The sequence below is a fragment of the Pogona vitticeps genome, chromosome 2 (genome assembly GCF_051106095.1).
Source record: "Pogona vitticeps strain Pit_001003342236 chromosome 2, PviZW2.1, whole genome shotgun sequence".
Lineage (NCBI taxonomy): Eukaryota > Metazoa > Chordata > Lepidosauria > Squamata > Agamidae > Pogona > Pogona vitticeps.
The window spans coordinates 240,279,717-240,304,091 of NC_135784.1; the positions used below are offsets into that span (position 1 = coordinate 240,279,717).

General features: G+C 39.3%; 1 protein-coding gene and 1 pseudogene across 8 annotated transcripts in view; both read right to left on the reverse strand.

Moving 5' to 3' along the window:
- Positions 1–24,375, reverse strand: part of HNRNPK (heterogeneous nuclear ribonucleoprotein K) — a 26,499-nt gene continuing 2,124 nt past the window's right edge. For 3 of the 8 annotated variants that reach the window (XM_020812846.3, XM_078386130.1, XM_078386131.1), the window contains exons 2-16: positions 24,093–24,156; positions 23,924–23,995; positions 22,869–22,966; positions 22,020–22,076; positions 20,811–20,854; positions 19,865–19,937; positions 15,170–15,283; positions 10,938–11,066; positions 10,208–10,509; positions 9,817–9,871; positions 6,151–6,201; positions 2,444–2,465; positions 2,282–2,364; positions 1,800–1,969; positions 1–1,020 (exon numbers count right to left, since the gene is read on the reverse strand). In XM_020812846.3, the coding sequence (XP_020668505.1) occupies positions 990–1,020; positions 1,800–1,969; positions 2,282–2,364; positions 2,444–2,465; positions 6,151–6,201; positions 9,817–9,871; positions 10,208–10,509; positions 10,938–11,066; positions 15,170–15,283; positions 19,865–19,937; positions 20,811–20,854; positions 22,020–22,076; positions 22,869–22,966; positions 23,924–23,972 (1,278 nt within the window). In that variant the 5' untranslated portion in view covers positions 23,973–23,995; positions 24,093–24,156 and the 3' untranslated portion in view covers positions 1–989. Of the gene's footprint in view, positions 1,081–1,799; positions 1,970–2,281; positions 2,365–2,443; positions 2,466–6,150; positions 6,202–9,816; positions 9,872–10,207; positions 10,510–10,937; positions 11,067–15,169; positions 15,284–19,864; positions 19,938–20,810; positions 20,855–22,019; positions 22,077–22,868; positions 22,967–23,923; positions 23,996–24,092; positions 24,157–24,375 lie in introns of all 8 variants that reach the window. The other 5 variants (XM_020812841.3, XM_020812843.3, XM_078386129.1 and 2 more) reach the window with 3 other exon arrangements.
- On the reverse strand, positions 3,993–4,147 carry LOC140705061 (U1 spliceosomal RNA; annotated as a pseudogene).

Here is a 24,375-nt window from a genome sequence, read left to right on the forward strand (position 1 = left end):
TTATTGAAAACTGGATCCTTCAAATCCAGTTGGGTGTTATTACAGTGTTTATTACAGACAAATAAACTTGCAAGCTATCAATGCAAATGCTGAGATTTAACATGGAAACATCCAGAAGTTCTTTTGATATTTTCTCTTATACAAATCAACCAGGAGATACAACTGTTTCATTCAAGTTTTTATACAATGGAAACATTAACTTACAACTGAAAACAGGCAAAACTGCCAAGGCTAGAATTACTAAACTGATATTCTCTACATTTATTCATTGATAAGTGAACTTTGCAAGATTTTATTCAAACCAACATATTGCAATACAATAATTAGGGACATACATTGGAAGTAACAAAGATAAAGCCATTCAACATACTTCAAAATTCTTCACACGCACCAAGGTCTGGACTCGTGTTAATTGTCAATATCCCGAATTTATTAAAATACTGAAATTTGGTCTTCTGCTTCTCTGGTATGGGGTGGGGGGAGAGAAGCCAAGTTCAATTACTGGTGTAGAGGATGTGTTTTAGCTACCAAATATGCATAAAGAAATGACTGCAATCATTGGTTCACTAAATTTATTTTTAAAATCATAAAACATTTTACAAAAGAGCATAACATTCTGCACACTTCGAATGGATGCCAGGGTAAGCGGCCTATCAGTACTCTTTTCCCTCTTCAAAACAAAGGAAAAAAGGTATCAAGCAGATGGTTCACATTGTGACAGAAAAACATTACAGTTTACAACCAACATTGAACAAAAATAAAATCCACTTTCTCTGCTGCTGTTTCAAAATACCAATGTTAGTTTCGCAAGCCATCCCGCTCCCACCCACCTATATGTAAAGAACTAAAACATTACATCTGGTGACAGCAAAAATTTCACTACACCTCAAATGCAGAACACCTATGAAGCAGAGGAATGTTGGCTTTTTAAACAGAAGCAGATTTAAGAAAAAAAAAAGATGCAGGACTCCTTCAGTTCTTCACTAGTCTTAGAAAAACTTTCCAGAATACTGCTTCACACTATAAAAAAGAAAAAATATCTTGCATTAGAATCCTTCAACATCTGCATACTGCTTCACACTATAAGGAAAAAGAAAAAAAAGGCATATATTAGAATGGTTGAACAAACAATTTGAATCAATAATTACAATACTAAAATTTTAATTATAATTAGACAAGAGCATATTGGTTAAATTTGACAATTTAATAATTAGTAGCTATTTGCAGTCCAAAATTAAAAGTTATACAATGCAAGATGCTCTCTAGACAGCAGATGTTAAAAGAAGATAAAGCAAGTAAAATCTAGTTACACACGGCAGAAAAGAAAACAATGCCAGTGAGGTGTGAAATGCTGCATTAACAACAACTACAGTTTTCAACTTGTCCTGTAGAGGCATGGCCTGTGCCATATGGTAGACTGCGATTTGTTGTCAGTTTAGTTATCTAAAAACAACAAAATCACTAGTCTTCCACACAGAACTAGACCAACATCCACTGAAATCTTCTATATTTTCTACAGGCTCTATGTAATAGATTGTAAGCAGATTTTTGCAGCAGTTTTCACCAGAGAAATGAGGACTGCTTGGTTAGGGTCACCTTCCAGCAAGATTAGTTTTGAAGATGTCTTCATTGAGTAAGAATGAAAAACAGAAGAGAAAGGCATACTACCAAGTGCAGGTGTTAGTATAAACTAATTGCATTAACTTCTATTGATGCTCTTTTTAGAAATACACATTATATAAAAGAGAAAGTTCAAATGTTAATAGATAGTTAACAGGCACAGCTGAATGCCAACTTGCCTGTTTTGCAGTAAATACTGTGCATTCTGAATCTGGTCCTGTGTGCCTGTAATAGTTATTATCCGATCTTCTGAACCCTCTAAAGGTTCATCAATTTTGATTGAAGCTCCTGATTCATGGCGTATCTGTTTAATTCTTTGACCTCCTTTTCCAATAATAGAACCAGCCAGCTAAAAAGAAAGACAGCTTTTAAATAGCGGCTCATAAATTAAATACAGTAGTAACAATCTACTAAGTTACTACCTCAGCACATACTACCGCAGCTTGACAAATTATTGAACAGGATAAGTGCTTAATATATTCAATAACTAGTAAATGAGGGAGAGTGGCAGAACAAATTTTAACCTATTTCCTTTCTATTCAAAATAAAAGCTTAGAATGGGAACAAGAATATAGGAAGTCCAATATGCTACAGCAACATTATGTCTGATTTTTTAACTTTAAAATATGACCGAGACATTGAGGTTAATATATTTACTTACATCTTTGGGTATTGTTACTTGTGTTGTAATGATGGGTCCACCAAGATCACCGTAAGAACCACGACCCCCTGCATAAGAATAGTCTGATTTAAAACGTATGCATCTAATCCTTTTAATGACTGAATCAAAATTTGTGAACAAGACACATGCATAAAAACTTACCATATCCTGATCCACCCTCGAACTATTAGGAAAAAAAGAATAAGAAAAACAAGTCTTAGCTTCTGTGTTATTCTGAATTTTAACTGCCTTGCATAACAAGAGGAAGAGGCTCATGGCACAGTGGTTAAGCTGCTGTACTGCAACCAAAACTGTGCTCATGACCCAGGGTTCAGTCCCAGGTAGCCAGCTCAAGGTTGACTCAGCCTTCTGTTTTTCCGAGGTCTGTAAAATGAGTACCCAGCTCACCGGGAGGGTGGCAATGTGTAGCCTGTGTAATTAACTTGTAAATCGCCCAGAGTGTGTGTTATGTGCTATGGGGCGGTATATAAGCAGTGCGCTTTGCCTTTTTTAAATTAAAAAATACTCTAGATGGCTGAAAATTGTAGAATTAGACTTCTTCTGAAAACTGCTAAGTTCAGGTACCCCTATGAGCTTCAGGATCTCATAAGGAATGGCTTGCTTCATAGCCTATCTACCTGACAAACATGAGAGATTACAAGGCCTTTTGCCAAAGACCCCCAGCAATATCAATCACAGCACTTCTCTGGGACATGAGATACTGAAAAGTACCACCACCAGAGGTCTCATTCAACTCAAAAGTTCTTCCTGATGGGAGTTGAATGTAAAATGAAGTGATTAACAAATATGCAGTGATAAAAGCAGTGTGTTATACAAAATCAGAGCTAGAACAATTCTCATCGTAAAGTTCAGAATTGTAATTCTTCATTCCTCCCATTCACACCATGCTCTACTGTGTGTGGGTAGACTCTATCCTTTTTGTGTAAGGGAAACCCCATTGCTCTGAACAGACTAATCTTCACTGCATTACAGCAGGCTGGAAAGGTTTGCTACAATTCTATCAACACTCACACCTACCCATGGTATCAGTATAAAGTTTGAATAACTTGCCATAGCTAGTTGTAACACACAAACAATGAGGGTCCACCTCAGTCAAGTGCCTCATAGTGCAATCGAGATGTGCTCCTGCACCTTGTTAATAAACTGAGCCAATTTATGCAAACCTTAAAACTAACACCAATGTCTTTCTCCATCAATTCAAAGAGGGCCTTCCTAGACATCTGTATATTTTTGGCCCTAGAACATAAAATTATGTAAACACATACACAGGCTTTCAAAACTGAGCAGTCTCAGGAAAGCAGAACACAGGAAAATAAGAACTATTTTTAAAAAATCTTACAGTCTCAAAAATACTAAATCTGGCTGCACAGAAAATTTACTGTATTTTTTGCTCCATAAGATGCACTTTCCCCCCAAATAGTGGGGGAGAAAGTATGGGTGTCTTATGGAACAAATACAGTAAAAAAGGGGTTCAACCACCACCATCCAGAAGCCCCCCACTGCCATGCTGGGAGGCCTCTGAACTAGCACCAGAGACTGCTTGCTGTTTGGACCTCACCATTCTGCACTACTGGCTTTCTAGGATCTGCTTCCTGGAGCCCACCTGGAAAACCAGCAAGGCCAAGAGGCCTCTGGCAGCAGGCAGTGAAAACAGCCAAGGACAAAAGGGGAAAGAATAATTCTAGAAAACCAGGGGAAACCACAAACACAGTCCCCCACTTAGGCAGTTGATTTTCCCATATTTGGGGAAATCACAGGGGTCAGCACATCCAAAGTGCAATAGATGAGCCTCACCCTGGGAAAACTACTTTGATGATCATGGTATCTCCCCTGCTAGGTATGATTTGGAATGGCCTCTGAACCTCCTGCCGCTTTCTGTGCCCTATCCCCCAAAGGCATGGTGACCCTCCGGCTGCACCTCCTGATCAGAACAGGGCTGCACAGCCCCAGTCCCAAAAGAGGCCAAGAGAGCTACTGTTTTGTGGTGCCCCACAGGACCTCCATCAGGGGCTGGATGTTCCTCCCACAATCCTCCAGTGCACAGATATTAGCATACCTAACATGTGGGGAAGGCAGGGAAAGCGGGGAAATTCAAACTTTCAGTTAGTGAAGAGGCTGCTTGTCTGCTTCCTTGCTAGTCCAAGCAGTTAGCTGGGAGAGAGACCTGGGACTGCCTGGGATTGTCGTTTTTAAATGTAAAATGTAGTTTAAAAGCTGTATGTTTGGGGTTAGTGCTTGGGGGAAAAGGTGCTCTGTTTGAGTTGGAACCTGCTTGTGTAGAAACGTGCATACTTGCTTTAAAAGCTGCCTAGGAAGTGTTCAGACCAGCCCCGATCAGGTGTTAGGTGGGGAGAGGGGAGGGGAAAGCAGGAGCAGGAGTGGAGAACAGCACAAAATGGCTGCCAGCTGCCGGCTGCCTTTTAGCTGTTTGGGGTTCTTTTTTGGCTGTTCTGGGGTCTACCAAGGCACTGTAAAGAGAAAGGCTCAGTCTACAGTACCTGGTAAGTGAATTTCTTTTAAGTTTTTTAAAGTTTCTGATCTCCCCCCCCCCCCCATAAAAATGCATCTTAAGGTCAGGTGCGTCTTATGGAGCAAAAAATACGGTATTAGCCATTATGACAAAGACTTCAATTACTATGCCACATGTTCTAGTGTTTCTGGGCTGGATGCAACACAAATGCTTCTACATAAACCAAGCATCTGCTGGGCAATGCTGTAGAGCAGGCTTGTCCAACCTGCGGTCCAGGTTGGCTCGTAATGCGGCCCAATGCAATTTTTTATTTTTAAAGAAATGCCAAAGTTTCAAGTTACACTGCCGGTGCTTGCGGCCGGGACATGTCACAACAGTGGGGGGGGGGGGAGAGGGAAGGAAGGAAGGAGCGGGAGGGGAGGTGAGATGGGGCCTGTGTGACTGCATTGCGCCATCCCTGTCAATAGATGGACCCCCTCCCGGCCCCATAAAGCCACCGGAGTCGAAGCTGGCAGCCTCTGCTGAGATCGCAGCTGCCAGCAAGCATGCTTGGAGCGGGGCTGCGGAAGACAGCTAGGGCTGCCCCCCTCCATGCAGCCCAAACCAAATTTATGTGCGGCCCAAACCAAATTTTCATCTTCTAATGTGGCCCAGGGAAGGTGAAAGGTTGGACACCCCTGCTGTAGAGCCACTATTAAACTAACTTCTTACCACAATGGTTTCTCCCATACCTCAAGAAAAGATTTAGCCCTTCAGACCAAAATTTTATGCATGGTATCAATTAGAGTAGAGGCACTGAATTAATGAGATTCATTATTCAAAAACTGATTAAATGGGTGTACTCTAAACGGAACTAGCAACAGGATTCTGACTTCTATTAATGTAACAAAAACAATAATGCTTCACAATACTCTTGGCGTATAGACAGGTACTTCAATGGAGGGATACTGGTGCTAAGTATTGCTATCTAGAATTAAAGTCCAATTATTTCATTGGGATTTGTTTCCATATTCGTGGGTATAGGCTTTCTGCCTCTATTACTTAAAAATCAACAACACATTTTCTGACTACAATATATAATATCAAATGCAATGTATGAATGTAATTATATATATGTATATATATGCTTTTAGATTGATTTTATGTTTCTTAATTTAAATAATATAGCTTACTTTTGCTGGTCAATGACTATAATAAAATAAAACATTTGATTCGATTTGATCTGACTACAAAAAAGTGTACTAGGAAAATTAGCTCTTTTCTGCCTCCTCACTAATAAATATCCTTAAACTGGCAATTGCTAACTACAAAAGCAAAAATAAAAAATAAAATCAAATAAAATCAAAGCAGATTAAAACAGATATGAGAATATGCTTACCATTTCTGGTGCTTCTATATCATCACAAGCATTGACATGACACTGCATCATCTTGTTGAGCAGCATACATCACAATGTGAAAGAAAAGAAGTACATTTTTAACAAAAACAATTTTCCCGTTAAATTAAGCATAATTTGTGGCCAGAATCCTACTAGCAATTTAAATATCCCTAAGTAAAATTACTAGGTGGCAGCAGTGCATTATCACTAATCCACAAAATACCAGATGCACTCTTGGTTGTATGGCCACAATACGACGAGGAGTGCAACCTTCATGAGTGATAATTCACCACTGCAATTTATCTTTCATTCCCAATACAATTCTGAGCGATTTGATTTTAATTTTTAAAAGTTCAAAACTTTGTATGAAATTTTAAAACTACAGGTCTTTTGAAATTTATGAGCATACACTCCCCTTTGCATAGTTTAACTTCAAAAGGAAACTGTTGACATAGTCTAGTGCAAAGGTCTCCAAACTTTTGAGCCTGAGGGTCACATCAGATATTTTCAAAATTTTTGAGTGCCAAAAGAACATGTGCCCACCCACTGCTGCATGCATGGGCTGAAGCGAAAGGGGCTTGATAAAACAGCAAGGCAGGCCAAATGTGGCCCGCAGGCCGAGACTCCTGGTCTAGTGCATTATGTCCATTTTATACTGTAGTTGTCCACCAGGGATAGGACATTTGGAATTTGAGGACTTCCAGTCCCTTAATTTGGCCTAACTCTCCAGGCAGAATTATGGGCCGGGCTTGAAAAATTTTAGAATGTCTCACCTGACAGTCAAAAATTTCACCAGTCAGCATGACTTGGACTATAGCCTTGCAATTTATGTTTAAACTTAAATTTAAATTTAAACAAAGCACTTTCTACATAACAATGCGTACAAACCTGAAATAAATATACCCTCAGACATGGGTTGCTTTATTACCTACGTGCCTGTGGGGTAATGAAGCTTCTATTTGGAATGCCTTTCTTTTGAATGTCTCCAGCAAAAATAAAACTGAAAGCAAAAGTGCCAGGCCTCATAAGGAGCCAGGTCTTTCGGTTGAAATTGCGAGCAGGGAATCTCTATATTCTCCATCATGGAACTACTCTACATTCTCCTGCAGAGCTATATATATCTATGTGCCACTCTTTTCGCGAGAAGAGGGCTGTTTTTCCTTTTGCAATGGGAACAGGGAGGGGAAGACTGCAGGATCAGAGAGAGAAATGGACTGAGGGTAAGGAGGCAAGGAGGGTCAGAGGGAGCTGTGGCTCCTCAAGCAGCGTTTTTTCACTACTCACAGAGTAGATTTTTCAAGCCCTATTTATGGGAGTGAAAACCATTAAGCCATAAGACAGAACAACCCTCTCTACCGTGTTTTCCTGAGTAAAAGACAGGTTTTTATATTAATATTTGCTCCAAAAACACATTAGGGCTTATTTTCAGGGGATGTTTTTTTTTCCTCCTGTACAACAATCTGCATTTATTCAAATACAGTCATGTATTTCTTCTGGTTGCTGCAGAATGCTGCACAATGGTGTAAGCCAGAGTTTCACTTAACTGGGGCTTATTTTGGGGGTAGGGCTTATATGAGCATCCTGAAAAGTCATACTAAGGCTTATTCTCAGGTTAGGTCTTATTTTCAAGGAAACAGGGTACCTCCATGCCATTCTCATGCCACTTCTTTGAATGACAAGAAAAGTACAGTCAACCCACGACTTACGAACGTCCCTACATACGAACTTTTCAATTTACGAACGGCTCCATTGGCAAAAACTGGCATCAACCTGCAAACAGAGCCTCGACCTATGAACGAGGTTGAGGCTCCGTTCGCAAGTCAATGCCAATTTTTGCCAACAGACCCGTTCGTAAATAGTTCCCTGCAAAAAGGCAGGGAGAAAGGGCTGGAAATTTGAATTTCCAGCCCTTTCTCCCTGCCTTTTTGCCTTCGAAGCTCTCAAAGGGCTTCCTCCGATGTTGGGGGGAAAGCCCTTTGAGAGCTCCGAAGGTGCCGACTGCGGCGGCGGCAGGGACCCCCAGGGAGGTCTCCCAGGGCTTGCCCACCACCATGGGAGACCTCCCTGGGTGTCCCTGCTGCCGCGATCGGCACCTTCAGAGGTCTCAAAGGGCTCCCCCCCGACATCGGAGGAAGCTGTTTTGAGAACTCTGAAGCCAAAAAGGCAGGGAGAAAGGGCAGGAAATTGGAATTTCCAGCCCTTTCCCCCTGCCTTTTGAAATGTTGGAACGGATTAATTCCATTCCCATGCATTTCAAATGGGAAATGGTACTTCGACTTACGAACTTTTTGATGTATGAACATCATTCCAAAATGGATTAAGTTTGTAAATCGAGGTACCACTGTACTCTGCTTGCATTGTAGATGTCCCAACGATATCTGTGACTTACAAAGGTCCATGGGAGGGCTAGTCCCACTGTCCATTACACTAAACAGAGGCGGCCTCCAACAAAGCTACCATCACCTCTCCCACTGATCCCTGCAAATCTCAGAGATTACTAGGAAACCCACAGTGCTGTGGGATGCTTTTTTTTTATTTTCTGAAGGAAAAATGACATAACAGTATGAAGACAGAACTGTGCCCTGGGGGGTTATGGCTGAATTATGGGGCTGGAAATCCTCAAATTCTGCAAGTTCCATTTGTATTATCCATGCATCTCCTTCAAGAAGAAATGCAGTCTCTTCCACTGAGATTTAATGAATTTCATTAAATGATTTTAAAATGTAGTTATTTTCGGAAGAAAACACACACACTTAAGGCATTTCTTATTACTGAAAATGCACCATCACTGTTAATTTTTTTTACAAGTTACCTGCTCTTAATAATTCATTAATGTTTACATAAGAAATTCTGGCACTCTATACATAAATACTAATCTCCAGAAATACATAGTGCTGTTTCAAATGATAGAAACATTCTACAGACATATTATACCAAAGATCTCTAGTGCAATCTGGCAAATGGCTAATCAGAAACTAGAGTCACTGAAACCTAATCTGTCATGCTACTCTAAGGCATTCAGTTCCAAAGAGTTGCTTTTAAGGATAGCAGACATTTCAAGTTCAGGCTTAGTTGCTATAAAGTGGGATAAACATGGGTGAACAAACATCACTACCTAACTTCCAGCACCTTAAAACACTGCTTGCACATTCTCTCCTTTAGTGAGACATGAAGGTTAACTGAGGTAAACCACAATTAAACCACATTCTTATCCCAGCAGAACACCATATTTCTGAAGCTGAAGACAGTTTAAACGCTTATGCTCCAAATGCTGGCAATAACATGAAGCAATGATTTATCCAACTGCTCCAAAACCTTTCACTGACTTTAAGAGCAGTTTGACATTTTTCGAAGTTTAGCTTCACAAAGACTAGACTAAGTCATTAGTTGTAAAAGTAACATTACACTAAAATCTAATACTGCTGAGAAGCACTATCTAGTGTCTCAGTAATCATAATGTGCTGTCAATTCAATTGTAACTCCTTGATTTCCCCCAAAAGTCATTTTTTAAAATTACAGTTTTAGATGAAAGCTGAAATTGAAAAATTTAATTATTGTCTTCATGTGGGGCACCACTATAGTCTATTCTTTTATGACAACCATATCCGAGTGCTCTTTACTGGAGAAAGGGGTGAACTGAAATTTCTCCTACTGAAAGAAACTTACCATTCCATCATAGCGATCACCAGGTCTGCCTCGTCGATCATAACCCATAAGATCCCTAGAAAGCAAAAAACAGTGCAGAGTATATATTTATATCATACTGAAATTTCATTTAACAAACCAAACACAGGTACCCCATCCATATTTCAGTGTTATAAGGACATTAAACACCAAGTTAACAGCTGTCAGTTGAAAAAGCAAATTGATAACTAGATAACGGCCAGCCATTTTTATTGCTAAAAAAGTATCTTGCCTGCTAAATCTATCTTACCTGATTTAAAAAACTTAAATAAAACAGAACCCTATTTATTTGTAATTTCAGTGCCATCACACCTGATACTACACAACTGTAACTTGGCACTGCTCTATAAAGGCATTAACAAAATTAACTTACCCGCCTCTAGGAGGAGGAGGGGGAGGAAGAGGAAGATTCCGAGCTCTACTACCACCTCTACCACCACGGCCTGGAGGAGGGGGAGGTGGTCCTCTGCGAGGGCTCATGTCATCATAATCTCTTCTTGGAGGCATGGGACGTCCACGACCTGGAGGCATCCGATCAAACCCCCCTCTTCCACGCATTGGAAAGCCGACAGGCCGTCCCCTTCTGTCATCAAACATCATTGTAAATCCACCATAATCATACGTTTCATCATAAAAATTTGGATCGTAAGGCTGTGCACGGCCTTTGATTGGAGACTAATATAAAAAACAAAACAAGGGCAATATTGTTAACATTTCCAGTCTGTGTTTACTATACATTAAATGTATACTCTTCTTTTCCAGTACAAATAGTACTGGTATCAACTATCAAGTACAAGATAAAACAAAACAACATCTGAAACTTAAAAGCTAACTCACTGCAAATAAAACTGAGTGGCACCCACTTCCTAAAACCTACTTCAGCAAACAAATAAGCCAAAATCTGGTCTGAATAAATGTGTCTTTACATGCCCACACAATACCAATTTAAGAACTACCAATTTATAAAGAAATTTGCTGCTTACATTCAGTTAGCTTAAACTTTCCCCATATTCTCCAACAATTGCAGCATTAAGATTACTGCCTTAACACAAAAGATGCACCCAGGGAAAAATACACAAATTATGCTTTCTAGAATAAAGTACCTCTGATATGAGATCCAGTATTATTTTGATGCATTCCACAACTCTATCAGGCTTTCCACCAATTAACACCACTCTGTCAGAGGAATGAGGGCAACATTCTTGGAACAACTTAATGGTGGTTTGAGTGTTCTGCAGAGAAATGTTAAACATTGTGAGGGTTTAGAAAAAGCTTCAACTAGTGAGTAATCTTCACAGTATTAATGTAGTTTGTTCTGAAGAATTGTTTGTTGAACAAGCACAGGCTAAGTTAAGGAGAAACTGATAACTCTGTGGAGAAATGTTCTCGAAAAAGAACCTTATGGCTGCCATATACAAATAAGGCATCAGTGACCTGATTCCCTACATTCCACCAATCTTTTACACTATGTGATCTATGAACAATTAACTACCCTATACCCAGTTTTTCAAAATTTGATCAAAAAGTGATTCCTCCCACAAATCCCAGTTAAATCTACAAAATTTGTTTAAAAACAAATTCAACATTCTTGACAAGCTCAGCTCTCACAAAAAAGTTAACTTGCCCCAATAAGCTTTTCTCCTAATTAAAGAAATTGCAACAATTAACGTCTGTAAGCCGGAAAATCCACCTATTTCACTGAATTCAATGAAGACCCTGTCACAGAGATGTCATCTCTTCAAAACAGGAAAACAACTGTTTCTTCCTGTCTGGAGGGACCCATTATAAAACCCTCATTAAAGAAACTTGCCATAAACCTAAAGGTCCTGATTAATTATGGTGATGCCTTGCAAGACGAAAGCCTCACGCAACAGAAAACTTGCAAGACGAAAGCATTTTGCGATTTTTTTGTGACTTGCAAGACAAATTTTTCCATGGCCATGCTTCGCAAGACGGATAGGAATGCATTAATTAAATTTCAATGCATTCCTATGGGAAACCACGCTTCGCAAGACGAAATTTTCGCAACGCCAGATGACTCGTGGAACGAATTATTTTCATCTTGCGAGGCATCACTGTATAAGCAAGTCTCAAATTCACTATTTTCAGCTAAAGCAGTTGAGAGGGCAATAGTTCTGCAACTCCAAATACTCCTGGATAGCAGTGAATATCAGGACCTACTTCAACTGGCCATTCAGCCTCAATATGGCACTGAGACTGCTTTGATCACCTTGCTACATAAGCTATACCAGGAACTGGTTGAAGGGACTATGACCTTATTAGTTCTCCTGGAACTTACAGCATCTTTTAATATTCCATGGCATCCTTATGGATTGCCTGACCAGATCGGATATTTATAGATTATACCCCCATGGTTCCAATCCTTTTTAGAGTACACTCAGCATTTGGTGGGGGAAGCACAATTCAATACCATGGCCATTAGCAAGTAGTAACACCAGAGCTCTAACCTATCATCCATACAATTCAACAACTACACAACGCCACTAGATGAGGCCCTTCACAGTTTTGAGTTAGACTACTTCTAAAATATTGATTACATTCAACTCTATCACTTCCTGTTACCAATCATCAAGAAAGCAGTCAGTATCCACCGAGTATTGCCTGAGCTGGATTAAGGTCTGGATCAGGTGAAAAAGATGAAATTAATTCCCCAAAAAATCAAGTGGAGCTGGTCAGTAAAAAAGTCAAACCTGGTGAATGGGAATCAACCTGTTCTAAAAAGGGTTGAGCTTCCCCAAAATATCAGATTCACAGTCTGGAGTGCTCCTTCATTCTGTACTGTCACTCAATTCCAGATGGCAACGAAGACAAGGAGTGCTTCTGCACGATTCTACTTACTATACCAATGACATTATCTTGGTTAATGCGATTTTGCAAGAGTCATGTGTTAGTTACATTGTGCCTTGATTACTTGAATGTGTTTCGCGTGGGCCTACTCTTGAATTAGGACCAGGACCTTTAACTGGCGTAATATGCAGCAATTTTGCTAGTTACCTTGTGTATGGTAATGAAATCGTAAGACCCTGGTACTGAAAGACCTGCGTTAGTTGCCACTCCAAATTCAAGTTGTTTTGAATCTATCAAGCTACAAACTGGGTAGGGGCCTGGCTATCACAGCTACTTTACCTATTGCCTAAGCCCTGCGGATCTTAGGAAATGGGTAATGCAGCCGTGAAAGGGCGGTACATTCACGCTCCTTTGATCCTGCCACCTTTTCACAGCTGCATTACCCACTTCCTAAGCCCCACGGGTCTTAGGAAATGGATAACGCAGCCGTGAAAGGGTGGCGTGCTCGCACCCCTTTGAAGCTTAAACCCTTTCATGCCTGTGTAAGGATCAAAGGGGTGCAAGTGTGCTGCCCTTTCCTGGCTGCTTTACCCTGTGGCTTCGCAAAAGGCAGGGAAAGTGGTTGCCTTCTGTGTATGAAACGACCCTCGATTTTTTGTCTAACTATTTAAGTAAAAATGTGTGGGGTTTTTGTACATTGAAAAATACAGTATTTAATGTACTGTAGTTTGTTCATATATCAGATTTAATTTTTATAGTCATGTTTGATTTTCTTTGGAATTTACCGTATTTTTTGCTCCATAAGACGCACCTTTCCATAAGACGCACCATTTTTTTAGAAGAAAACAGGAAAATGTTTTCTTCGCTCCATAAGACGCACAGACTTTCCACCCCCGTTTTGTGGGGAAAAGTGAGTCTTATGGTGTGAAAAATATGGTAATTATTTTATGGTTAGACTTGTGTTTATTTAGTTTATTTTTATGGCATTTGTAAGTCTCCTTAAGCGTTACCTAGTAATGGGAAAAGACTATAAATATAATCAATAATAATTATCTTTAGTATTATTACTAATAACAAGAAATTAAATCCCTTAAAGAAAACTTGAAGAAATATTTCTGCACTAATGTCCCAATGGGCCAGAATGTTCAAAGCTTTTCACTGAGGGAAAGGAAAGCTGAAACTTACCCCTTTCAATGGACTAGATCAACCAAACATGCTTATGTAGAAAATTGTGGCGCAACTTTTGCTGTTGTCACCATTACCAAAAGTTAAGCCTTCAAATGTAGTCTAAAGTTACATTTAGTTGTAATCAGGGAGAAATAACATAGTTTAGTGGTAGAAATATTACCTTGACAGTTAGTAAACTTAATATGCTAACACTTTGATGGAATTCTAAGTGGTAAGAATACCTGTTGCACAAAAGCTACAGCCACTTTGGTCATGCTGTTAAATTAGTCCAAGTTTTAGTGTACAGGTTTTCAAAAACAACAAACACCTAAATGGTTGCCTTAGCTACAGGGCAAGAATTACAGTGGTGCCTTGCTTGATGACGTTAATCCGTTCCAGCGAAATCGCTGTAGAGCGAAATCGTCATCAAGCGAAAGTAAAAAGTTCATTAGAATGCAATAGAAACTGGTTAATGCATTCTAATGGACGTAATACCTCATCATAAAGCGAAGATCCTCCATAGGGTGGCCATTTTCTCCTCCCTGTAAAGTGAAGAATCCGTCCCTAACACAGCAGGCGGCCATTTTGGAAACCCAACGATCAGCTGTTTTGATCGCCGTAAAAGCGAAAAATCGGTTCCTGAGCAGGGAACCGATCATCGTAAAGCGGTTTTTTGCTATCTAAACATCGTTTTGCTGTCGCAAAAACCTAATTGTTAAGCAGATTTGTCGTGGAGCAGGGTAATCGTTAAGCAGGGCACCACTGTACAGTGGTGTCCCGCATAGCGAGGTTAATCCGTTCCGGATTAACCTTTGCTATGTGAAAACTTCGCTAAACAGAACGGGGAAGCCCATTGGAATGCATTAAACATTGTTTAATGCGTTCCAAATGGGCACAAAACTCACAGTTTAGTGAAGTTTCCAGGGTGTGGCAGCCATTTTCGCACCCTCAGTAAGCGAGGGGAGGGCGCAAAAACACTGTGTGCGGCCATTTTGGGCATCCGGCGGCCATTTTGAAACCGCCGAACAGCTGATCTGCAGGTGTCGCAAAGCGAAGATCGGTAAGCGAAACGCTTACTGATCTTCGCTATGCGAGTTTTGCCCATTGGGGCCGACGCTAATGCGGATTCGTTATACGGTGCGCTCGTTAAGCGAGGCACCACTGTATATGAAAAATCATTGGAAAAGTTTATCAATCTTAGTCATCACAGCTAAAAAAACTCCCAACCCTGAACAATTTTTAAAAATGATTCTTTCCTTTTGACCCAAAGTTAAAAGGCAGATTTATAATGCAATGACCTAAACATATAAGACAGTATGTACAATGTGAAAATGTTTTTTAAAGCACAACACTGTATTACCTCTCGGAGTTCTTTGATTTTAGCACCCTTGACACCAATAATTCCTCCAGCCAAACTCTGGTGAATCAACAGCCTTAGCTCACAGTCAAAGTCGCTTCCTTTGTAATGCTGGTACTGCAGACAGATAGAGGACATTAAAAATAATACATATTACTACCCACTATAATTTTTTTTATTTTAGTTATATAATTAAACTATTATATTGTGTTACTTTTCCCCAGTTCCTTTTCCAACAGTTAGCTCTGATTAAATCCAGGTTCAGTTAAAATCGTTTAAATATGCCATGATGCACAGAACTATGGAAGCAATACCATTAGTCGAGTTACTGGATATTAGTATTTCCTAATATGTTTTTAAATGGGCAGTTAAGTCTTTTTATTACTGAAAAATGTATCAAACCACATTGATGTGGTATAAAGGTAGTCTTGAGGGATATGAGCCCATAAATAATTCTTTGCTTCCTAGCCACAGATTTCTATGTGTTTTCCTTAATATCAAGTGGAATCTAGTATATTAGAATACCAAATAATCTCTATTTTCAATGCCTGTCAACGTACAAGAAGTGCATTGATAGGCACTGAAAATAGACACAAACTAATGGGGTGGCATAACATTTTGTCTTAAGCCTGGTGTTTCTTCAACATTTTCATAAATGACTTTGATAATGGTTGGAGAGAATACTCCTTAAATTGTCAGAAGATGCTAATCAGAGGGGTGTTCTGAAGATAGAACAAACGTTCAGTAAGACCTTAAGAGACTGAAGGAGTAGGCCAAAACAAAGAGAAGTTTCAACAAGGAAAAAGTTCTTTTTTTACATTTACACAGGAAAAATTAAATGCGCAAATATAGAACAGTGAGATAGCATGAAAAGGTAGGTGTGAAAAAGATCTAGATGTATTAGAACAGTGGTCCCCAACCTTTTTAATGCCAGGGACTGGCTTTGTTAAAGACCATTCTTCCAAGGACCGGGGGGGGGGGGTGGCGTCCATGTGTGGGGTTTATGTAGTAGTATGTTATGCCATCCTTTAAAGTGCCTCTGAGGAATCCCAAATAAAGATCAGCTATGCTAGTAGGTCCATCCTGACATATTCTTAGTCACATCCTGCAGCAGAAGCCATGGTCCACAAAGAGCTTTCAAAGCATCAGAGGGATCTCATTGTTAAAAATGGTACCAGTCAGAAGGACATAAAAGAATTTCCAAGGCATTAGATATGCCATGGAACACTGTGAAGACAGTCATCATCAAGTGGAGAAAATATTGCACAACTGTGACATTACCAAGAACTTGACGTCCCTGCAAAATTAATGAAAAGACTAGAAGAAAAGTGGTCAGGTCAGGGAGGCTGCCAAGAGGCCTACAGCAACATTAAAGGAGCTGCAGGAATATCTGGCGAGTACTGGCTGTATGGTACATGTGACAACAATCTCCCGTATTCTTCATATGTCTGGGCTATGGGGTAAAGTCGCAAGATGGAAGCCTTTTCTTACGAAGAAAAACATCCAAGCCTGACTCAATTTTTCAAAAACATATCTGAAGTCTTCCAAAAGCATGTGGGAAAAAGTGTTATGGTCTGATGAAACCAAGGTTGAACTTTTCAACCATAATTCCAAAAGATCTGTTTGGTGCAAAAACAACACTGCACATCACCAAAAGAACACCATATCCACAGTGAAGCATGGTGGTGGCACCATTATGCTTTGGGGCTTTTTTTCTTCAGCTGGGACAGGGACCTTAGTCAAGCTAAAGGGAATTATGAACAGTTCCAAATACCAGTCAATATTGACACAAAACCTTCAGGATTCTGCTAGAAGCTGAACATGAGGAGAAACTTCATCTTTCAGCATGACAACCACCCAAAGCAAACATCCAAATCAACAAAGGAACAGCTTCACCAGAAGATTAACCTTTTGGAATGGCCCAGCCAGAGCCCACACCTGAATCTGACCTAATTATCTGTGGGGTAATCTGAAAAAGGCTGTGCACAGGAGATGCCCTTGCAATCTGGGATTTGGAGCATTTTGGCAAAGAAGAGTGGGCAAATATTGCCAAATCAAGATGTGCCATACTGATAGAATCATACCCAAAAAGGCTGAGTGCTATAATAAAATCAAAAGGTGTTTTGACAAAGTATCAGTTTAAGGGTGTGCACACATATGCAACCATATTATTTCAGTTTTTTATTTTTACTTCCCTCCACCTAAAAGATTTCAGTTTGCTGTTCAACTGAGTTGTACAGTTGATAGGTCTCATTAAAGGTGGAAAAAGTTCTGAAATGATTTATCTTTGTCTCATTTTTTTTTACATCACAGACCATTGACATTTTAACAGGGGTGTATAAATTATTTGTTTGACCTTTTTAGTATTTATATGCTCATTTGGGTTAGCCTTAATTTTGTCTTTTAATGTTGTAAGCTGCCTTAGTTCTTTTCAAGGAGAAAGATGTGGTAAAAATATTTTAAATAAATAAATACATCCACATTAAGACTCATTAAGAACAAAAGCAGGCAACCTGATGCCCCTCCAGGCATTTCTGACTCCAATCTCCATCATTCCCAAATACTAGCCATGCTGTCTGGTGTACAATCTGGACCTATTAGTTTTACAAAAGACTTGCCTTGGAAGGAGAATCATCAAAGTTACATTAAAAAACCAACACTTCCACATGTTTTCAGAATGTGCACACCCAACTGCACCAGTGCCAAGTTCTACATGAATGGAAGAATGCTTCCAGATTAGTTTTTTATTGTGAATTTATTCTGCCTCAAACATTCAGTTTTACTAGGGAAAGGCCAGTGTTGAGGTCTCTCATTTGTAACCCTACCCTATTTTCTCACATTTTCTTCTGTCTCATAGCCTGGAAACACTATATTTAAGAGAGAAAAATTAATACCTTGTCTTGTTGCAAGCAGCCTGGAAGGCAGGCAACTGGGGCAGGGGGGAGTGCGCGTACGTGTTTCGGAAAGGGAGAAGGCTGCAATGGGGTCCGTGCTTCCAGGCAGGCAACCTGAAAGGCAGGGGAAGGCAGGCAACTGGGGCAGGGGGGGTGCGCACGGGCACGTTTTGGAAGGGGAGGAGGCGGCAATAGGGTCCCTGCTTCCAGGCAGGTAACCTGGAAGGCAGGGGAAGGCAGGCAACTGGGGCGGGGTGCGCACAAGCATGTTTTGAAAGGGGAGAAGGAGGCAATGGGGTCCGTGCTTCCAGGCAGGCAACCGGGAAGGCAGGCAACTGGGGCAGAGGGGAGGTTTGCGCGCGTTTTGGAAGGGGAGAAGGAGGCAATGGGGTCCGTGCTTCCAAGCAGGCAACCTGGAAGGCACCGGAGGGCAGGAGAAGGCAGGCGATTGGGGCGGGGGAGGAGGAGCGCACGCGCGCCTTTTGTAAGGCGAGAAGAAGGCAATGGGGTCCATGCCAGGGAATGGAAAGCCAGGGGATCGGGCGGGCAGGTGTGTGTGTCTGTGTTTTGGAAGGGGAGCGGGCGGGGGGGCAGAGATAAATGTCCGCGGCCCAGTTAAAGGAAGACCACGGACCAGCACCGGGCCGCTGACCAGGGGTTGGGGACCCCCATATTAGAAGACTAGAAGCTAAATGAAATGAAACTAAACCAAATTTTTAAAAGCAGCACGATAGTCGCATCAAGAGAAATCTAATGTGCAAATCAAGAAAAAAGAAACAGTACAACTCTATTCTGTTTTGGCCAGACCTCACTGGATTATCTTGCCCAATTCAGAGCACCACAATTTAAGACTATTGAGAAGCTGGAATGGACCCAGAGAAGAGTGACCAGACTGCTAAAAGGATTTGAAAACAAAGCCCTATGAGAAGCATTTGCAGGAGCTGGCTATGAAGACAGAGATGATGATGATAGCAAGGTACAAATGTTAGAAGAGCAGTCATATAAAAGATGGAGTAAGCTTGTTTTCTCTAGCTCCATATTTATTTATTTAAGCTTCCACAGGGCAGGACTCGAAGTAATGTATTTAAATTGAAGGAAAACTTCAAATTTAAAATTAGGAAGAGCTTCTCAATAGTAAAATCTGTTCAATATGGAATGGGGTGTCTCATTGGATGGTGGATTTCTCCAACACTAGTTTAAAAAGATGTTGGATGACCATCTGTCAAGGATGATTTCGTTAAAAGATTTCCTGCCTCAGTAGAGGGCTGGACCTGATAATCCATGTGATCCCTCCTTTCATCTGTAGTCTTCTGATTCTATATTACACAAAAAGCTCAGCTCAGTATTACTTACCTGCTACAGCATTTACCAAAAGGCTAAGACTGTTTACTGCCTGAAATAAGAAATATGCTGTAGACAACATGCTAAGCTCCACAGAACTACAATTTGACTTTGAACAGATGTTTTTGCTCCTATACTGTATCTACAGTTAAAGCTTGGTTAGCTTCAGTGCACAAATGGCTTACAATGGAATCAAATGTCACAAAACCAAACTTTTCTATGCAGTGGAACCTACTTCTCTTCCCTATGTATGCAATCTGCACCAGATTTTGAGGCAAGAGCCTGACCCACCCTTGTTTTTCAACAGACATCACTGCATCAACAAAAACATTTAACCAAATTTCATTCAGAATTCTTGACATAGATTGCCAGCACCCCACAGTACAGAAAAGAAATTGTAGCAAAGAAACTCATTCTAAGATAGGCACTTAGATGCATAATCTTGCCAATGCTGAACACCTACCTCTTCCAAAGTAGGGATGATTTTCTTCAAGATTTCTCCAATTGTTTCAATATCTGCACTTATGCTCAGTATGCTGTCAAGTCACATTAAGTTTCAGAAGTCACAAACAAGATGGAAAAAAGGTGAAGTTGTGCATTCATCATTATATATATTACAAACCAACTTTATCCAGCAGAACTTAGTTAATATTCCCCACTTAAGTAAGTCTGTTTACTGATGTTACAGCACATGCACCTTTGTTTATGCCCAATAATATAAATGGTACAAGTTTAATATAAGGTTCTGGAGATAAAAGAATGAGCTTCTTGGAAGGAGTCAGATTAATTGGACAAGAAATTGTCGAAGAACTGAAAGCAGGAGTGTATACTCATGTACCCCGCCACCATTAATTTAGGACACCCTTGCTATTACATTGTTAAACTGGCACACCTTGTCAGAGGAGACACGGGAATATGCAAGTGGTGAACACTGTATTTGAATAGGGTTATGAGACCAGTTAAAATTAGATTACTAATGGGCTCTGCAAGAAAACGAATACAAATGCAAGACAAAAAAGACAACACAAATGAGAAGTGAAGGAAGAGTGAACCAGGAGTTAGCATTTCATCAGAAAAAATTATGAACAGGCAATGCTGGGGGAGCAAGGTGGGCCACAAAGACAGAGCAGAGCAAGAGACTATTCTGAAACAATCTCATTTACAATGTAGCAAATATACAATAATTGAAGCTGTGCTCCTTCCATCGAAATAAAATTAGTGGATTGTTGGGTGGGCAACTCACGTAAAAGTTCAGTGACAAAAAAGACTTAATGGGGAAAATAAGACAGAAAACTTAAAAAAACAATACACCGTCTAAGGGGATACTATTTAATTATATAAAAGGCAGGTAATAATATACATTTCTCTCTTTCTAATCAGGCAGTGAGGCATAAACTGTTGGGACATACCGCTCGGGGCCACTGCTGTCTGGGACTGAAACACTGGCATTGTACTGCATTGGTCATTGGCGTTCGTGGATGTTGGCATTGGGCATGGGCATTCAATCAGAAGTTGTCAAGTAAGCACCCGTTTGGCAACGAGCACATTTTTGGGCATAGCCAACCAGGGTTTTCACATGGGCGTTCAGGGGCGGATGGGCCAACGTCATGGTGGGCAACGCAGGGGCAAGTCGATCCAGTACATGGGCAACGGAGATATATGGCCAAAAAAACAAGGAGAGGGAAGAGGGGGAAAAGCAATAAATTTTAATTTAATACAAACTATACTCATTACTCTCAATGAAACAAGCTTAAGTTGTTCTGAAGACTAACACAATAACGGATAGTTACATTGACTGTGGCTTAACAGTTATGGACTGTAAAAATGAGTCACTTGGCCTAAACTACTTTTAACATTAAAAGTTGTAGTAGCAGGCTGGCTCGTGAGGGTAGACACAAAATCTGTAGAGATTCAGATTACTGAAATCCTGGGAAAATTGGGAAAGCCACTAATCCCGGAATTATATGTATGAAATCTTTATTTAGGTAGGTGAATTTTTAAGTACACTAGCTTCAGAAAGGTCAGTTACTATACAAGTGATTGCTACCCAGTTCTTGCTTGTACCTCAGATCTAATAACTAAAGTTGACAGTTACAACATTCTGCAGGAGTTTGTTTTACAATATAATGAATATCAAACACAATGTGAAATGATAGTGCCAAATATTTCATTATATACCAGTATCATTACTATAAAATATTGAAGATTACGCAAAAGAAAGAAATTGCTTTTTACAAAGCATAGTGTTGAACGTGTCTATTCACAAGAGTCAACCCACTATAAAAGTATATATTTTAAAAAGTATATGGTTAAAAAAAAAAAAAAACAACCAAAACAGCTACATTGTTTTTAACAGGAAATGTGAGTTCTCCAGTAGTCAAATTAAGGCAATAAGATAAACTATTTAGTGTAATGTTTTTGTAAAGCAAGGGAGAGGTATTTTTTCACATGACTTATTCTGTGTTTTAATCATAGCATGAAAGGACTATCTGACACCTAAATTTAAAAAGTATTACAACAGCTTGTACATAAAAAAAATCTGTCCCTAGAAATGGACATAATCTGTCATAAATGCCATGTTCTACAAAATTATCAGTGTTTTATCTGCAAATACTCACATCCGTACGTAGTGCTTTTATATTTTTGCCACCTTTGCCAATCACTGCTCCAGCATTCTAAAAGTCAAAAATTACACAACATTTTCTAAAAGTACTCAGAGGAAAATAAAACAAAAACAGACATTGATATTAAATTGAAAAAAGAGACTTATATGATCTGAAAAGAAACCAGAGTACTGTATGTTGGATCTAATTTCATACTCCTCATGCTTTAGAAAGCAAAATTCATAAAACTTAAACTAAACACCGAGATTTAAATTATTTCACTAAACATGAGTCACATATCTTCTGGTCAGTTCCGTTTTATTTTGGGTACCGCCAACATAACATGTTATCCTAGTACAGTACTTCTTATAATTTATGAGAACTTTAAATGACTAACCACTACTGTTCTTTGAAATCTGCTGTTTTAGCATGGTAACTCTATGAGCTGCATGTGGTATTTTCCTAAATTTTAGAAGGGGAACATACTGAGAGCCCCATTTTACAACATCAAATATACATGTCCTCTTCAAAAATTAACTGCTACTTTTCCTGGGTAATCTGAAGTACATCATAGCTTATTTGAACGGCTTGACCCAGACAACACATCATTTGACTGAAATAATGTATTTTTTTGTGAAAGGACTGAATCTTTGGTCAGCTACTTAAAATATGCTTGGGAGCTGAGAATTCTTTAATTCAAAGAATATATCTTTTGTATCAAATTTGGGGTTTTAATCAAAACTAAGTAGAAGCTATAAACCTACTGTCTATCTCTGTGCATTATCCTGAAAATTAGTTTCAATACAAGCAAAGAAATTAAACAATACCACATATATATCAAAATATATTAAGTAAAAAACATACTTTGCTTTGAAGCAGAATACGCAATTCCACCATCTCATCAGTATTCCTAGACCTTTTGAAGGCCTGCTCCTCTTCAATATCTTCAGCTGGACGTTTGCCTATTGTTTACAGAATAAAGAATGAAAAACCCTGGGCAACTGATGTACTTTTGACATCAGTTAATAGTCTGTAAAGTAAGAAGTTGAAAATTTCACATGTAGACTTAACACCTCCATGAGGTTCTACATTCGAGCAGATCTAAATCCAGGTAGCCTGATTCTTAGTCTATCACTCTTTCTGTTATGCAACACTGGGTTTCAAAATTAATTATAGTACAAACTATACAATCCAAACAGCATTCATAACATATATCTATTAAAACATCATTTTGGTTACATTAGTGCAATGAACATATAAAATATGGTTGCAGTATAACTTTTTAGTAAACTCACTGCCCGTTTTTGTTAGAAAGAAGCCAACCATCAACCACTTGCTAGCGAAAGCTTTTATTTATGAATTTCAATTTCATATTATATATTCATTTTAAAATTTTACAATTTAAAGTTAAATTACCTTCTAAATGTAAAAAAAAATCAGTTATATATTATATGAACTTTTAAATGTTCACTATTCAGTAAGTGAACATTCTAAACTCAGTATCCTGAGCAACTGCAGTATCTTTGGAAATTTTGAAAAAACCTAATATAAAAGTAACTGCTTCACAAGTTAAGTCAACGCTGAAAGGCTTCTATCTGAATTTAGTGAATTTCCTCTTCATCCTATAGGCCACCAAATCTGCCAAGATGATTACAGGATCCTCCACAGCTGATATAAAAGGTATGGTGGAAGAGGAAGCCCGGCTATTTTAGAAGTCCACTTTTACAACATTTATAGAATTATATAAAACATACACACACCTATGAGGTAATAAGTACTGTACTCTGTTACAAAGAGCCCAGTTACAGTATAGGCAGAACATAACTGCCACAATTCAAAGTATTAATGAACTCTTGCTAGAGATTCCATGCAGTCACAACTGTAGTCAAAAGCTTTAAATTATCCATGAGAAAACATACCATTTGTTTCTGTATTAGTAAAAGTCTCCTCTTGCTGCTCTGTCTCCATTATTCTTACACTTCAGATAAAACCTGTTAAATAATAAACATACTGAAGTACTTCAAGAACACATCAAACTGCAGCTTGCTGAAGAAATGGGACAGGGCACATTTGGTTTACAACACTCACCAATATTATATAGCTTTGCCAAGCAAACCTTAAGTGTTCTGGGCGGGATCAAAGATCAGACAGCCTATGAAAAGCAACATACATTAAGTGTTGGTCTTGCTCATTTACAGATTAGGTTTCCAGAATGAAGATATGGAATAATTATCAAACAAGCAATTGTTTATCAACAATTATATTATTCTCCAAAAGTAACTGAAAAAAAAATTGCAATCCCATGACACACTGGGTCTTAACTCAGCACTACACATCTATTTCACCCAACCTGTTCAACCTATCATTGTTT